Source organism: Cydia pomonella, chromosome 28, assembly GCF_033807575.1.
Source record: "Cydia pomonella isolate Wapato2018A chromosome 28, ilCydPomo1, whole genome shotgun sequence".
NCBI lineage: Eukaryota > Metazoa > Arthropoda > Insecta > Lepidoptera > Tortricidae > Cydia > Cydia pomonella.
Window position 1 is genome coordinate 839657 of NC_084730.1, and position 18726 is coordinate 858382.

The following is an 18726-nucleotide window of genomic DNA, read 5'->3' on the forward strand; positions in this document are numbered from 1 at the left end:
CCCCCTTGGTGAGATGTCGTGAGATTTTATTCAACACCCTCCCCCGTCCCCCAATCTCACGTGAGATTTTTCAGAATGTGGGTTTATTACGTAAACGCGTTGGATTAATTGTTTATTGTAAAAAGAAAAACAATTTGGTTCGTGCTTTTATTTACGACTAGTTTAAGCATGTACATACAATTTGGATTAAATGGACCAAAATAGTATAATTTTTTTTTTGTTTCAATCAGAGAATAAATTGCGTGATATTTGTCGAGACCCCCCCTCTCCCCAACGTGAGATTAGATGAGATTTGACTCGACCCCCTCCCCCCCTTTAATCATCTCACGTAATTTATGGATGCCCCCTTATATTATTAGCTGAAAATCGTTGAGCATTAGACTTTTTGTTTGCCGCGATATCTATTTTCGAGTAGCAGTACTGAGAGTTCCGCTACTTGATGCTAGATGTCGACTGCGAAAATAATAAGCATTTTGGTATGTACCAAAAACTGATGTATGCATTACTTCTTATTTCTCTATGTCGGAAAGGGACAAACGATTATTAGCGGCTTGTCAACTTTAGTAGACGTTTCTATGAGAGGCAAAAAAATCGATATTTCGAGGTCGGTCTTATAGTAAAACTTGCTCAATATGACCTTTAAAATTACCTCGCAAAATTTATCTAAGGGTCCAAAAAAATATCTTTTCAAAAATACACCTTAACTTTCGCTTGTCGTCTGATGGTAACTGTACCCGTGTATTAAACTGTCTGCCTACTGTCACATATGTGGAACTTATAATGTGGGGAATTGAATTAAATATACTCAGAATAAATTTAAAAGTAGAAAAAATTACTGCCTTGGGTGAGACTTGAACTCACGGCATCTGGATCGATACTCCAGCGCTCTGCCATCTGAGCCACCAAGACCTCATCCATAGGCAGCAAATTTTCCCACCATATGGATCTAGGGGACGCTAGCGACATCTACCGTAAGAACTTTAACTTAGACGGCTACCAGAGTTCCAAGTCATATTGGTGACCCGAGGCAGTAATTTATTCTAAGCTTAATAGCATCGTTCGCAGACGTTTCTACTTGTTGAGATTTAAAATTGCCGCATAAGAGTACATACAGTAAATTAGTTACTGAATTGATCGCTAGATGCCGATTTTAAGAAAAATTGTGACATTCATAATATTAATACTAGAAATAAACATAAGCTCGCCGTGCCCTTCACTCGGCTCCATAAAATTAAAAAAATCATTCATGAGTAATTGTGTGAGATTTTATAATAAACTTCCGAACCATATTACTGAGTTATCAATTAATAAATTTAAGAATCATGTAAAGCGTAAACTTATTTCTAAAGCTTATTATACCACACAAGACTACATGAATGATAAAACAACGTGGGATTAATTGTGATTCGAAATGATTAATTATTTATTATATTTGAATAATGATGATGAAATGGATATTCCAATGCATGCATTTCCTTTGTTGTTTTTATTATATTTGTTTGACATTTAGAATTTATTCTAGAAACAATCTAGACTAGTATTTTTGATACAGTTTTTTTTGTATGACTATATTTTGTGAAATTTTTAGTATTAAATTTGATCTATAAATTATATTCATTAGTATTATATATGGAATAATATTTACAACATCAATAAATTGCTCTGATAATTAGATTAAGATAATTATATGTAACACTGTCTTACTATTCATAAGTGCTTGTTGCTAGGCCTACATGAATAATAGTACATTACGATACAAGTGCGAAAAATAGGAAATTCGAAACGAGTGGCGATAAATTAAAACACGACCGAAGGGAGTGTTTTAAATCGACACGAGTTGCGAATTACCTATTCGCACATGTATCGTACAACGTTTTACAGTACATATGGCCCTTTAAATGTTCGACACAGTAACATAATATGCTACTTCTCGCACTAGTGCTATAAAGTAGCCCCATATGTACTGTAAAGTATATTTGAATTGAATTGATGTCGCTTTTTAAAATTCAAACTAAACAACGATGTGTTTTCGTAAAACAATGGAGCCAAACAGTTTCCATGGTCAAGTCAGTAACCAGAAATGAAGTGACAGTCATACAGTGAAAAAGTAACACTAAAGTGAACCTTAAGTGCGGATTTACAACAGCCAGGTGCGAGCACTGCTTGTTAAAGATTAATTGAAATATAGTCACCCATATATCTGCTTTGGGCCCGTCGTATCTCCGGCCCTCGAAGAGCTCCGGCGCGGCGTAGGGCGGGCTGCCGCACCACGTGGCCAGCGCGGCGCCGCGCACGTACTCGTTGCTGAACCCGAAGTCTGCCAACTGCAACGTGAGCCGCGCTATTAACACATTCACTGCCGGGAACCCACCTGGTGGGCGCTCGTGAACTTTGTTCAGATGCCGGAGAACCCGCTGGGCGGGTTGTTTTGTACGCAGCTATAGACCACCGGTTTCTGGGGTAGTGCGCCGTTTTTTGTCTGGCAGTGAATGTGTTAAGAGGCTGTCAATACCTAAAGCGCGCACACTGTCTATTTGTATCGGAGTAAATGAGATAGCACTGTCGCATGTTACTGGGCAAAGGGAATAATAAGAAAAATATTTAAATAAAAAAAGTTGATTATTAGTGTAATATTTTACTCAACAGCGGTTTAGATATAAATGTTTTGAAATTGTGATTTTAATTGCAGACCCATAAGTCAAAACAATAAAGACAGAACCGTTTAATTGTGATTTTAAGACCAATCTTTGCAATTATTTTCTATCGAGCCGATTTCGTTCAATCGTGTATCGAGTACAACCACGGTCTTTGAAATATAATTAATATGAACATATATTTTTCTTACTTGACTAAAACAAATAGTCTTTCTTAAAAAACTGTTTAAGTAACATCAATTTCAAGGACATTGGGTGTTGACAGCCTCTTAAAAGACAATCCTAATAACGACAGAACAATCGATCAAATCAAATTAAAAATACAACCAAATAAACTTGAGATTTTGGATTTTTGTATAGCCGTCTCACATACCTTGATGTTCATGTGTGTGTCCAGCAGAAGGTTCTCGGCTTTGCGGTCTCGTGACCCCTCGAGCGTGGCAGTACCCTACTGCCATCTGCCATACCAGCTGATCTGCTGTTCTGCTCTCTTAATAGCTGTTTAATGTACCTTGATGTTCATATGTGTGTCCAGCAGAAGGTTCTCGGCCTTGAGATCTCTATGTACGACCCCTCGAGCGTGGCAGTACCCTACTGACATCTGCCATACCAGCTGATCTGCTGTCCTGCTCTCTTAATAGCTGTTTAATGTACCTTGATGTTCATGTGTGTGTCCAGCAGAAGGTTCTCGGCCTTGAGATCTCTATGTACGACCCCTCGAGCGTGGCAGTACCCTGCTGCCCTCCGCCATACTAGCTGATCTGCTCTCCTGCTCTCTTTATAGTTGTCTCACGTACCTTGATGTTCATGTGTGTGTCCAGCAGAAAGTTCTCGACCTTGGGGTCTCTATGTACGACCTCTCGAGCGTGGCAGTACCCTACTGCCCTCTGCCATACCAGCTGATCTGCTGTCCTGCTCTCTTAATAGCTGTTTAATGTACATTGATGTTCATGTGTATGTTCAGCAGAAGGTTCTCGGCCTTGAGGTCTCGTGACCCCTCGAGCGTGGCAGTACCCTACTGACATCTGCCATACCAGCTGATCTGCTGTCCTGCTCTCTTAATAGCTGTCTTGTCTAATGTACCTTGATGTTCATGTGTGTGTCCAGCAGAAGGTTCTCGGCCTTGAGGTCTCTATGTACGACCCCTCGAGCGTGGCAGTACCCTACTGCCATCTGCCATACCAGCTGATCTGCTGTCCTGCTCTCTTAATAGCTGTCTTGTCTAATGTACCTTGATGTTCATGTGTGTGTCCAGCAGAAGGTTCTCGGCCTTGAGGTCTCTATGTACGACCCCTCGAGCGTGGCAGTACCCTACTGCCATCTGCCATACCAGCTGATCTGCTGTCCTGCTCTCTTAATAGCTGTCTTGTCTAATGTACCTTGATGTTCATGTGTGTGTCCAGCAGAAGGTTCTCGGCCTTGAGGTCTCTATGTACGACCCCTCGAGCGTGGCGGTACCCTACTGACATCTGCCATACCAGCTGATCTGCTGTCCTGCTCTCTTAATAGCTGTCTAATGTACCTTGATGTTCATGTGTATGTTCAGCAGAAGGTTCTCGGCCTTGAGGTCTCTATGTACGACCCCTCGAGCGTGGCGGTACCCTACTGACATCTGCCATACCAGCTGATCTGCTGTCCTGCTCTCTTAATAGCTGTCTAATGTACCTTGATGTTCATGTGTGTGTCCAGCAGAAGGTTCTCGGCCTTGAGGTCTCTGTGTACGACCCCTCGAGCGTGGCGGTACCCTACTGACATCTGCCATACCAGCTGATCTGCTGTCCTGCTCTCTTAATAGCTGTCTAATGTACCTTGATGTTCATGTGTGTGTCCAGCAGAAGGTTCTCGGCCTTGAGGTCTCTATGTACGACCCCTCGAGCGTGGCGGTACCCTACTGACATCTGCCATACCAGCTGATCTGCTGTCCTGCTCTCTTAATAGCTGTCTAATGTACCTTGATGTTCATGTGTGTGTCCAGCAGAAGGTTCTCGGCCTTGAGGTCTCTGTGTACGACCCCTCGAGCGTGGCGGTACCCTACTGACATCTGCCATACCAGCTGATCTGCTGTCCTGCTCTCTTAATAGCTGTCTAATGTACCTTGATGTTCATGTGTGTGTCCAGCAGAAGGTTCTCGGCCTTGAGGTCTCTATGTACGACCCCTCGAGCGTGGCGGTACCCTACTGACATCTGCCATACCAGCTGATCTGCTGTCCTGCTCTCTTAATAGCTGTCTAATGTACCTTGATGTTCATGTGTGTGTCCAGCAGAAGGTTCTCGGCCTTGAGGTCTCTGTGTACGACCCCTCGAGCGTGGCAGTACCCCACTGCGGACACCATCTGTGAGAACAGGCGCGCTGCCTGCGGCTCCGGCATGCGCCCTTTTGATACTAGGTGATCTGGAAGGGTAAAATATGCATCATTTAATTATTTTATTTATTTGCCTACCATTCATAAATCGTAGCAACTTCTTACCTCTGTTAAATTTGGTCTCTTTCTCACTAATAGAAATATCAAAATGATGGATAGGGACGGACTGGTATTGGGAAACTATAGATCGCGTGTCTTGTTTGGACTCGTGTAACTTGTGAAACGTTTTAACTAGGGCTATCATTTTGATGTCAACTTGTAGCTGATATTCTGTAATCATTTAACAATAAAAAAAGTACAGGTCAACGACCTCATTTTCGAAAAAAAGAGAAATTGTTTAAAAAAAAGTAAATTTTTGAAGACGATTTTTATCTTTGTTATTAATTGTCGAGTAATTGTGGAAAATTCTTTGTGACATTTATACTTCAAATTTATGCCTTAATTCATAAGCTATCGAATGATTATTATGTTTTAAATGTGCGATAGGTAAATGGACAGATAATGGTACATTAACCAAGTAGTGTATGACACCATAAAACTTTGAAAGGGTGCAGTTTTAAAATTGCTGAGATTAAACATAGGTATGGGGGGTGATTTGTCGATAAAATTAATCGTACTATACGTTGTTAACGGCTCCACTATACATGGACAAACACATTGTATAAAACTAAATATTACCAAATATTACTAATTAAATATCAGTGGAAAAATTACTGTCTTGGGTGAGACTTGAACTCACGGCCTCTGGAGTTCAAGTCTCACCCAAGACAGTAATTTTTCCACTTTTAAATTTATTTTAAGCTTAATAGCCTCGTTCGCAGAAGTTTCTGCTTGTTCAAAATAAATTAATAATTAACACAAACTTACCGAATATTTCCCCGTTCGGTGCGTATTCTGTCACTAGGTATATCGTGTGTGTGCTCTCCATCACCTACAACAACATAACTGTGTTTAAATTAAATTATTTGTCGAACATTTGTGACGTTCCAAAGGGTAAAAGACCTTTAAAAGGTACCTTATGGCTACGCGAAGAAAGCTCACTATAATACTCTATACATGGAACGTCACATTTCATTTTTAATATAATACCGAATGTGTGCCTACATACTTTTCTCTCACAGACATCTACTACTCGTGTAGACAACTCTAAATATGGAAATTGTGAATGAAGGCAATATAAAGATCTTCACACGCAAAATAGGCACAACGCCTGCCGACTTGCAGAAAATGCCCAGGATAACTAATATCTTTTTCAAAATTCAAATTCAAAATTCAAAAATTTATTCTGCAAGTATGCCTCAAAGGCTCTTTTACAAGTCAATACAACATTTATACTAACATCATATAGTGACATGAAAAATACATAACAACATTTATAAATACAACAGCCAATACCTGGGTAAACATTACATTATAATAATCTTAAAATAAATAATTACTACAATACAATAGAGATGTATAGTCTCTATGGTTAAAAACACATTAAATCTGGAGATGTAAAAGGTCCCCAATGTCAGAGTACTAATACTAATAAAATTTGGAGGTGTATAGTCTCTCCAAGGGTCAAAATAAAATTTATACTAAATAAATAAACCGCGTCTGGACTGTTAACTAGCAGTCTCATAAACTAATGCTACAGAATACATAACTAGTATGTATGTACCAAGTCAAATATATTATACAGTATGACAGAGACGTATAGTCTCCACGGTCTGAGAAAAATAATAATACACAATAAAAATGACATTAATAAGATTTGGAGGTATAAAGGTTCTCCACGTGTCAAGAAATAAAAAAATAAAAAAATTGTATGAAATACATGTTTCACGTCAGGAGACTGTTAGGCTAACAATCTTAAAACTAGTTCTACAGAATACATAACTACTATGTACTACTATTTCAGGTTGTCTTTCCGCTTGACCTGGTGTACTGGGGTAGTACTGGGTCGGGATGACCCTACTCTGACACTGACGTAAACTTGGTACAATCGTACAATGTGTGGGTCGGCAGTCTCTTCATAATTGCTATTTCTCTAAAGGTCTCACAGCCTGACCTGAACATGATCATCCCGACATTTCGCTAGTTTCTTCAGATTGTCCTACATCCTGATCTGATACAGGGTCATCACGACCCAGTACTGGGTCGCTTAACTGGTACAATCACATCATATGTGGTTGCCGCAGTCTCTTCATAATTGATATTTCTCTAAAGGTCTCAGATTGTCTGTCAGCCTAACCTGATGGAGAGTCTCCCGATTCCCGACTCGGTACTGGGTCCCTTACCTGGTATAATCGGACTATGAGTGGGTGCGGCAGTCTCTTCATAATTGCTATTTCTCTAAAGGTCTCCTTCAGATTGTCTTACAGCCTGGCCTGATTCAGAGTCATCCCGACCCAGTAATGGGTCACATACCTGATATAATCGGACTATATGTGGATGCCGCAGTCTCTTCATGATAGCTATTTCTCTAAAGGTCTTCTTAAGGTTGTCTTCGTCCAGTCGGCTTTTGTCTATTATTTTTATCGCGACCTGAAATCAAAGACATTTATATGATTAATGTCAGGGAATATGTTTTCCACAATGAATTTGAACTTTATTTTAATTTCTAAGACCTTTATTGACCGAGCGTTAGCGAAGGTCTCCGTTTCAGCTTATGCAAAATTGCTTTCGTATGTCCGGTCCGGATGTTCTCCTCTAGAGGTATTCTCAACCGATTCTCGTGAAATTTTGTGAGCAGGTTCGATGATTACGAGTAAATAGAATTTTGTTTGTCAATTCTGATTTTGGAAATTTACATTTAATCAGTTTAAAGTTATGCTCGTGAGGTCTCCAGCTCACAGAGCCACTAGCACTAGTTAGTTTGGGGCGGTTTCAGACTAGCGTTTTTTTTGCGCGTGTACAGTCGTTTAGGCGTTACGCGCTTACACGCGCGCTATATTTCGCTACATATGGTCTATAAGAGACTAAGGACCGTATCGAAAAGAAAGTAGACAACTACTTAGTGTAAAAACTATATAATTAGATCGTGTTTTTGAAAAATAACAAAAGTAAATAGAAATATGTAATCTGAAAAAGGATATTTTTTTAGATAAACAACTGCAATGCCCCTACTTTGCCTGAAATCTGACTTTCCTTTTGATGTTCTGCATGAGGTTTTGGACGACTTTCTTGGTCACGCTTTCAGAAGCAATATGCCACTTTTTTTAAAAGTTGCAGCCTTAGCATTTTTTTGCAGATATCTTTTCATAAGGGCCCAGTATCTCTCGATAGGGCGAACTTCCGGACAATTAGGCGGGTTCATGTCTTTCTCTACAATATCTACCTTGTTGGCCTTATACCACTCTCTAGTCACTTTCGCATAATGACAGGAGGCCAAGTCTGGCCAAAATAATGTAGGCATCCTGTGCTTCTTGATAAAAGGCAACAACCTCTTTTGTAGGCATTCGTCGCGGTAAACTTGGGCATTTATAGTTCCCGTAGCGAAATAAGCTTTTGATTTCAGTCCGCATTGACAAATTGCTTGCCAAACTAAAATTTTCTTTCCAAATGTTTCCATATTGATCGACTTATCTTTTTGAGAAACCTTTTTATTTGCCGAAACTGTTATAAATTGTGGGCCAGGTAGAGTTTTGTAATCGAATTTACAATAAGTTTCGTCATCCATTATGATACACTGCACTTTTTTTGTAAGAACTCGGTCATAAAGTTTTCTGGTGCGTTTTCGAATAGCAACTGTCTGTTTTTCATCACGTTTGGGCTGTTTTTGTTTTTTGTACGTCTTCAGGTTGCACCTTTTCTTGATACGCTGGATCATTCCTATAGAAGTTTTTGCTTTACGAGCAGCATCCCGAATAGACAGAGTTGGTTTTCGATTGAACATTTGAACGACTCTTCTTTGCAATTCCGGGTCGGAAGGGCCTCGTTTTCGTCCAGACTTTGGTAGATCTTCTAAGGTAACAGTAGTGCCAAACTTATTAATTAATTTATGTACGCCTGCGGGGCTAACATTGTATTTTTTAGCAAGCTTTCTTATAGTTAACCCTTTATTTTTCCACCAGTCGTCCAAAATATTTTTTCTCACTTCTAAATTAATCTTCCCCATTTTGACAGATATGATAGAATGTCCAATTTATTTTTAGTTTTAATAGAGTTAAGAAATAGGTTTATATTTCAATAAAACATATTTGTGTCTATGACGTCCGTGAAAAAAAATATGCAGTTGAAAAGTTATCTACTTTCTTTTCGATACGGTCCTTAACACGCGCGTATAAAACGCTATTCTGAAACCGCTATAATATTCGTAGTAAAAACCGTCTACATACTAAAATACGTTGGCACAGACTTACGTAATATATGTACCAAATTTCACCTTAATTGGTCCAGTAGTTTCGGAGCAAATAATGTGACAGGGACATACAGACGCACGAGTGATCCTATAAGGATCTTCAATTTGTCCTTCAGCCTGACCTGATGTAGGGTCATCCCGACCCAGTACTATCCTATAAAGGTTCCGTTCTTTTTGAGGTACGGAACCGTAAAATGTCATACCTAGTATGTTTGGTCGCAACGAAACGCACCCCTTGGCACGATAAAACCTTGACCCGTCGGTTCGAGGCTAATCGAAGACCTTACAGATCAGACATGACCCAATAAACGCGATACTGTTCTGCCGTAGACGGTTGGTACGAAATTATTATTAGCCTATTGAATGCTTTCAGGATGCTACGAGTATTTCCACGCTGGCTCCACAGAAAACCAGCGCCGTTGACAACGCTTAGTAGTGCCAACTGCAATGCTGAGTGGAGACCATTTCAGCTTCACATCCTTATCTGTCCTGTATTATTCAACTCCCACTGTTTCTTTTTAATTCTTGTTGTTGTTAATGTATTATCTTCATTGTAATAATTGATGTGTTGTCTGAATAAATATTATTCTATTCTATTCTATTTGGCTTGCCCATCGGTGTAGTATACTTTGTACACAGATTCTAAATACCCTAATGCATATGTACCTTTCGGCTTTGTCCAATGGCTAGGGACACACTCTATATATAAGGTAATCACGGTTTATATACCGGTCGATTTAAGTCTAGTGAAACTAACCGTGAAATATTCAAAACTATTACCCTACTAATAATATACATTTGTATTGTTTTATTTATAGCCATGTTAGTTTCAATTTTAATTTTTATATATTGTATTGTGAATAATGATAATTTTAATTAAGAGCAATTTTAAATGATTGTTTAAATATTTTAAGACAGAAATTTATACGATTTAGAATTAAGACATGTTAAAATTGATTATGAGCCTTGTAGCTTGAAATAAAGGAATTATATTTATTATTTATCGGCGAGACGACCTGGACTCATTTCGTAGCGACTGTCGGGAGCATGCACAAAGCCGTGACGAGTGGCGGAAAACAGGGGAGGCCTTTGCCCAGCAGTGGGACACAATATAGGCTATATAAAAAAAAAAAAATATTTATTTAATACTGTACTGTACTACGTAGAGGTAGTATCTAGGTATAAATTGATCGATATACTAAGCCACTTAAAGACGAAAAACTCTAAGGGCCTGTTCACAAACGATTTAATTGGTATCCTCTGTAGACACGCCCTAACACGAAAGCTCGGCAAGGCCAGGGTGGGAGCTTCCGCGGCGCAGACGTACACACGGGTCAAGGCCAGCGCGCGAGGCCAACTGGAAGAGATCCCTTGAAGGGTTAAGGCCGAGTTTAAATTATATTGTAAATTTTGTGTTTAAAACATGAGGTTAAGAGAAATTCCTAGTGGCGATTTTTCCATACAAACGCTCTCGACTGTTTCCTCCCTGGATTTTTAACCTAGAGGGTGAATCAATTTTTTTTGTTTTGTTATCCTGTCCCATTGTCCAAGGGACAACAGTGGCACAGTTTGTTTGAAGAGACGTTGTATGCCGTTCTATTAACATGCTTAGTAGGGGGCCCATTATGGACATTGGTTATAACGATCACAAAAACGCAAATTTGATACATTTAAGTACCATAAAATCATTTCAATGAACTTTTGTCCCCTGGACAACTAATCGTAACCATGGCAACGAGTGACGCTAAAAAGTTGATTCTCCCTAGAGCAATATTTTTTTCAAATAAGATTAATATCAGTAACATCTGTGCCGCTGTTTTGCTTTTTTGGATTATTTTATTTTGAAGTAACTTACAGCGCCTCGAAAATCGCAAAAACGGTTCAATTGAATTGGCTGCAAAAAAGGCGCAGTATACAAATAGGACAACAAATATCCAAAAAAAAAACAAAACAGCGGCATAGATTATTTCTTACTTTTGCAGTTTTCAAAAATTCAGATCGAAACCTCGATTTTTGAGTTTTATACGTGGGAATTTTAGTCCGACCTGCAGTTGTCCTTATCGCACGCACGCACTCCCGTCCCCCGGGACCAAAGGGACACATAGCTTGAAAAATTCGCAGTCTCCGTAGCCTATGTACGCCTGCAACTCCAGAAGAGTTACATGCGCGTTGCCGACCCTAAACCCCTCTCCCCCTCGTTGAGTTCTGGCAACCTTACTCACCGGCAGGAACACAACACTATGAGTAGGGTCTAGTGTCATTTGGCTGTGGTTTTCTGTAAGGAGGTACTTCCCCAGTTGGGCTCTGCTCTAGATCTGGAAAGCGAGATAACATTCACAATGCCCATACCTCTCTTTTGGACGTAGTTTAAAGACGTACCCGGGTCCTATTGTGTTTTTTATTCTAGGTATCATGGTAGGTATATCCAAAATGAAACTTCGGTCGGACCGCCGGACACTACCGAAAATATAGTTTCGGCACGGCCGAAAGTTTCGGCAAATTCGACCGAAACCGAACCTTCGGCCGAAACCTAGTTTTGTACTGAAATCTACCGAACCCGAAATTTCGGCGGAACCTATTGATTTATTAGGCCAGCCTCTTCCCGCGATTTTGTTCGTGTATAAGCAGTCAAAGTAACCCTCAAACGCCGACTTTCTTGCCAGTCCATATTGGGATACCCTCCTCCAATTGAGGGGGGATTTAAATCTTCTCGGGCCAGAGGTGTAGGGTCAGACTTCAGAGCCGGTGTAGCTTTATTTGACGTTCATAAGCGCGTTCAAACCCCGGCTCGTACCAATGAGTTTTTCGGAACTTATGTACGAAACACCAATTGATATTTACCAGTCGCTTTTCGGTGAAGGAAAACATCGTGAGGAAACCGGACTAATCCCAACGAGGCCTAGCTTACCCTCAGGGTTGGAAGGTCAGATGGTAGTCGCTTTCGTAAAAACTAGTGCCTACGCCAAATCTTGGGATTAGTTGTCAAGCGGACCCCAGGCTTCCATGAGCCGTGGCAAAATGTCGGGACAACGCGAGGAAGAAGAGAAGCGCATTGTAATGTGCCTACTTGAATAATAAACTATCTTATCTTTATCTAAACCCATGATCTACAAAGCCGACAAAAATCCGGGTCAAGCTTAGCCAAGTGTGATCCACTCAATCGATATTTATGTAACTGATTGATTTAAAAATAAAATTTTACTTTTACTTTACCCCAAAAAATTTAATCAGCAAAAAAAACAGACAATTTCCATAATCATTTTTGCCCAAGCTGTAACCGGAGATATTCGCTTCGCTCGGGCAATTAGTATGATTTACATATTAATATTAGCTCTCAATACCCTCTACCTTATCAACCAATGAACCGGTCTGGCCTAGTGGATAGTGACCCTGCCTATGAAGCCGATGGTCCTGGGTTCGAATCCCGGTAAGGGCATGTATTTGTGTGATGAGCACAGATATTTATTTGTTCCTGAGTCATGGATGTTTTCTATGTATTTAAGTATTATTATATACATATATCGTTGTCTGAGTACCCAACGTGGGACAACGAGCCTTCTTGGGCTTACCGTGGGACTTGGTCAAATTGTGTAAGAATGTCCCTATAATATTAATTAATTTATTTATTTAATAAAATGAAACGACGGTCGCTGAACCTACCGTACAAAACTTTTGATAACAAAAAATCGTTTGCAGAGATTCAGTTTAAAGTTAATTTTTAAGGGTTTCCTTTAGAAGTAAACTCGGGAATGTTTAAGGTGCTCTGTTGTAAAAAAAATGTAAGTATAGCCGGCTGCAATAATATCTACACAAGTGACTTTAACAGAAAACTCTGCTCTTTGTTGTTCTACCTCTTGTACAATGGGCTGTGCTCTGAAGAATTGGCTACTTGACAGTTTTTTGTAAATAATGTCAATCGATCTTGATTTTCCTGACGATCAAATGTCTATATAGGACTCATGGCATTTAAGCAACACAAAGGTCAAACAACACAGATATAAAGTTATTTAAACCTATCGGCTTTTGGCGATGCCGCTCATATGTGTATGTGTGTGTGAAAACCTATATGGCAAACACATTGACGAAGTAATTGCAACACGGAAATATAGATGGATAGGAAATACTATCCGTAGAGGGAAATGAATAACGCTACCATAGCTTTCCCTTGGAAACCGCCGGACGGAAGCCATGGCTCTGGGTGCCCTGTAGTCTTGGCACTACGGTCTGCTATAAGTGAGCTACGAGTGGTCGGATTGAGCTGGAGCGAGGCCAGAAGGCGAGCTGATGGTAGGAAGGCGTGGCGCGAGCTTGTGAAGCCTTCTTGAGCTTTATTTATTTAATCTTTATTGCACAATACATGAAGGTACAAATGGCGGACTTAATGCCTTAAGGCATTCTCTACCAGTCAACCAATAAGCTTTGTGGAGCTTAGCCAATTTTTATAAGGATGTCCTATAATATTTGTTTATTTAATCAAAAATTTGCTTTTTTTTATTGGTTTGTATAATTATATTAATCAAATACAGCTTTGAAGTATGAAATTTCCATGAAAATCTGCACAAATATTATTTTTGAAAATATTTATATTGACATTGGCCGAGTCAGCTGTTTATTTACTTTGGGCCACGGATGCCAAGACATTTATCATTCCTACTCATACTATAAATACTAAAGTGAGAAGCGCTGGTGGCCCAGCGGTAAGAGCGTGCGACTTGCAATCCAGAGTATGCATGTTCAAGGCCCGGCTCATACCAATGAGTTTTTCGGAACTTATGTGCGGAATATTATTTGATATTTACTAGTTGCTTTTCAGTGAATGAAAACACTGTGAGAAAACCGGACTAATCCAAATAAGGCATAGATTATCCTGTGGGTTGGAAGGTCAGATAAAAGTTGCTTTCGTAAAAACCAGTGTCTATGCCAATTCTTAGGATTAGTTGTCAAGCGAACCGTGGCCAAAATGCCGGGACAACGCGAGCCAGATGATGATATGTCCTATCCCAGGTCTCTCAGGCATCGTTCACAGACGCTTGTTTGTTGTTTTATTTTTTGTGTAAATTGCAAGTTCAATAAGAGGAAAGATTTTTTCTTTAATTTATTTAGTGGCCATAGGTACTCTGTGATAAAACAATGCACCCTTAGTGCGTTTGGTATTGTTAGAACTGTCTCAACAAATCATAAATGATTTTTTGACAAAAACTTATAAATTAAGGCCTTAGATTCAAGATAATAAAATAAATAAATAAATATTATAGGACATTATTTCACAAATTGACTCAAGTCCCACGATAAGCTCAATAAGGCTTGTGTTGTCGGTACTAAGCAATGATATACATAATACACACCCAACACCATCCTAACTATAATTGCGGACAAGATTGACTCCCGTACATTATGCACTATTGTGGGCTTCATAGACCCAGTAATGGTAAATTATTGTTATTTTAGTGAAGATATTTATTGTTACTAACATAGTTAAGTTTTATTGTACATAACTAACATTTTATGAGCCACTCAAGAAAAAAGAGAAATAATATATATACATACATGTTTATAAATACTTAAATACCTACATAGAAAACATCCATGACTGACATGACATGACATGTTTGTTTTTTTCTTGATAGTTAGTCTTGAATAGTCATATGAAGTCTCTTAGTTCAGTGTGCCTGTCGGCAAAGGCCTCCTCCAACTCCTTCCAGTATCTCCTCTCTCTTGCCACCCTTGTCAAGAGTGGTCCCACTGTACGTATAATTTCGTCTTCCCATCTTGTTAATTGAGGGCCTTGCAATCTTGATGCCTTGATGCCATGAATCCAGATGGGCTGTTGGGTGCCACCTCTGATATACTGAACATATATTTAACCTTTGACCCTCTTTTTACACTTCATTTTCTAACGTAAGAAAGTACAGGAGAGGAGCGTAAAGATATGAAGAATACATAGAATCAGACCAAGCCCAGTTGACAGCGATTTTGATAGCCCAGTAAATGCAAGTGTTAAGTAAACATCATCATTTCATAGATGTTAAACGTGCACATGTGAAATAACACATGCACTGTCTGTCTGTCTGGGCTATCAAAATCGCTGCCAACTTATCTTGGTCTGGCTCTAACCCATTCCTTAAAAAAATCCTGGGACCTATTCTATGACTTTCACACGGGACAACTTTCTTATTCACCAAGTTTCCCAGCTTCAAACTTGGATTGTTTGGCGTAATTACGGGTTAATGAACATTGTGTGCTTCGCTTTATATATTTTGAATTAGCGCTTTATATATTGCTTAGATGTTGCATTTAAGGGCTCATACAACAAACTTCAGAAATAATAATACATAAAATGTAAGGCATATTTGGTAATTCCAAAAATCACTCCTACTTTCATGAGATCTAAGTCCATTTACAGAATAATAGCCAAATTTAAAAGTAAGTATCAACTTAATCTTCCAACCACAATACTATTTATTTCATAGCCCAATATGTTTATACATGTATATAAAATAGTAGTATTACTAAGGAAAACATTCTAGCAAATTAAATCTCAGACAAGCAATGATGATTTGCAGGTTATGTTCTTTGACATACCAATAACAATCTTATTAGAAAAAAAAATAACAAGGAGTTTGTTATTCTGATGTTTTCTTTATCAACCATAGATAAAATGTAAAAGTGCTACACAATGCTGGCATACTCAGTACAATAATTGACTAAGGACATTGAAGTAGTCAATTGACAATAATTGAGATCGTTTGCGAGGTCAAATAAGAAAAAAACTGAGTTTATTTCCCACACTTTTTTTGAGTGTTATCTACACTTTTACAAATTAGAAACTGCAGTATTTCAGTGTTAAACAACCATGTCAAAAAGGTTCTGCGAAGTACAAATTAAAAAGTAAACAAGGACCTAGCAAAACGAGTTGCGTAGTTTTTTTAGCAACAAAAACCACGGTTCGATGTATAAAAGACTGTGTTTTGGATGGAAACCTGTTCCTATTGTCAAACCTGACGAAGTTTTCTTGATGGAAAAAAACCAAGCGCACGACACTTTACACTAAACTTCACATCGCACAAATGTATAGCAACAGCAGCTGAAACAGCGTAATAACACTAATTTAAACACTAAAAGAGCACTTTGAGACGATACGCACCTTACATTTCGTTATTACATGTGTAGCTAGTTTGACCACCGCAAAATTCCCCGTTCCTATTGTCTTTTCTAGATTGTAATTGCCGACTCGGACTAGTTGATCTATCGGGAAATGCTTTGATTTGGCCATTGGTTCGAAATTGTTGGCCATTTTCGTGGAAAATTAAGAAAATCGCTCGGTGTCGCGACGTACCGAGCGATTCTTTAGCTACTGTCGTTTAGTTAAGAGCTTCTGCCGCCGCGGCAGCACTGCCGCTCACGTCACCCGCCGAGGGATGCTCAAGTGCGTAACAACACATTTCATTAATAAACACATTCATTTACTGTACAAACTTTGCCAAAAGCCACATTATCACAACTTTATGACATTTTCACACCATAAACACTTCTCGACAGCATCAACGACGTTAATTTTATTCAACACTAAACCCTTATCAGCTTGTTTGTTATCATTTCAATGGGTTGTACTTGAACGTCACTCACTTACGAAAAAAATAACTCGATTCACAACATTTACGCGCTACAGTGATCTCTTTCGCGCCCATTCATTTTTCATGCGCTAGAAGGAGCAGGAGGATTGATGCCCAGTCTGTGACGTCACGCGTCTCTGCTTACGTCATACGCGCCAATTTTCAAATGGTCGTACGTCAAAGAAAATATCGATTTTTAGGACGTACTGCACATTTTAAAGTTCAACGCTCAAGAGTGATTTACTTTCTTTAAAATGTTTACATATTATTTTTTACAGTGCTATGTATTTGATGAGAGAAAAAAACAATATAAATACACAATAATTTTCAAACATGCTCTTAGTGAACTACAACGTCTATAAGTACCTATAAATGGGTATCTTTAAATTTGGTATTTATTAAATTATTGTGCTAGTACCAACTAACTACCAAATTAATTTAATACCTACTAATAATTCGTACCCCATTCGTTTTAAATGTATACTATGTAATTGATATAAAGTACACTTAGGCCGATTAGGATGATTAATTAAAAAAGAGGTTTAACAATATTTTACTTTACACTTGTTTTAATTTTACTTCGAGTAGTATCGGTAAAAAATATTTTATTTTCAACCACTTTTAGAGTACGCTCCAGCAGAAAATAATGCATAAAAATAAATAATGCATGTTGTAAACAGTGCCATCTTTGTTTCTTTCACAAAAATACTAAGTCATTATAACTTTGCAATTCATAAACTAGTTTGAATTTGAATATGGTCATCGTTGTAAACTACGTGGTTAAACTACTCGCCGTCAGATGGCATTATATTCAACATTCATGCGTTTAAAAACAAAATCCTGAGCCTACCGCGAACACATGGCCAATTCATGGACACACTTTTTGGCCAATGTCCCTATCCGGTCCGTGGTCGCTATGTCGCATTATAGTAGTAGTCGAGGGGCTACAGAGGTCGAGACTGGCTAATAGTGTTGTTTCCATCTACAAATCTTAGGGCAGAATAGGGTTGTTTCCAATTTTTTGAAACGCTTGTATTACGTTTTATATTAACTAAAAGTTGCCCTAAAATTCAACTTTTATACTAAAAACGGCTTTAAATATGTTAAATTAACAAAATATATTTTGACAGATGCTTTCGCGCCCAAAACGCTCTTTGAAAATTGTGTGACGTCACAGTTTACGGTTTGACACATAACTACATACACACGTAGAAGATACGAACTGTCAACTGACATTTGTCCTGAATTCTGCCCTGAGATTTGTAGATGGAAACAACCCTATTGTATCCCAATAAATTCGTTTGGATTATAAGAATATGTTAAACTACTTTTAGGGGACCTGTAATGACCATATTTTTGTAAATATTGAATTTAAAATATCTTTTGGCACACGTCACGTGACCAAACTCGAAACATCATTGAAGATTCTGATGACGTCACAACTCTCGGATTGACACTGTTGACAGTTAGACGATAAACAACAAATGACAAATGTCAGTTGACAGTTCGTATCTTCTACGTGTGTATGTATGTTATGTGTCAAACCGTAAACTGTGACGTCACACAATTTTCAAAGAGCGTTTTGGGCGCGAAAGCATCTGTCAAAATATATTTTATTAATTTAACATATTTAAAGCCGTTTTTAGTATAAAAGTTAAATTTTAGGGCAACCTTTAGTTAATATAGAACGTAATACAAGCGTTTCAAAAAATTGGAAACAACCCTATTGTTCAACTGAATTCCGTGAAACA

At 38.6% G+C, this 18726-nt stretch overlaps 1 protein-coding gene across 1 annotated transcript in view; it reads right to left on the reverse strand.

The window, feature by feature from the left end:
• Window positions 1-17326, reverse strand: part of LOC133532878 (uncharacterized) — a 77823-nt gene extending 60497 nt beyond the window's left edge. The window contains exons 1-5 of the mRNA XM_061871738.1: window positions 16507-17326; window positions 7430-7546; window positions 5885-5948; window positions 4892-5046; window positions 2193-2324 (exon numbers count right to left, since the gene is read on the reverse strand). Of these exons, the coding sequence (XP_061727722.1) occupies window positions 2193-2324; window positions 4892-5046; window positions 5885-5948; window positions 7430-7546; window positions 16507-16656 (618 nt within the window). The 5' untranslated portion in view covers window positions 16657-17326. The remainder of the gene's footprint in view (window positions 1-2192; window positions 2325-4891; window positions 5047-5884; window positions 5949-7429; window positions 7547-16506) is intronic.
• Window positions 17327-18726: the final 1400 nt, after the last annotated feature.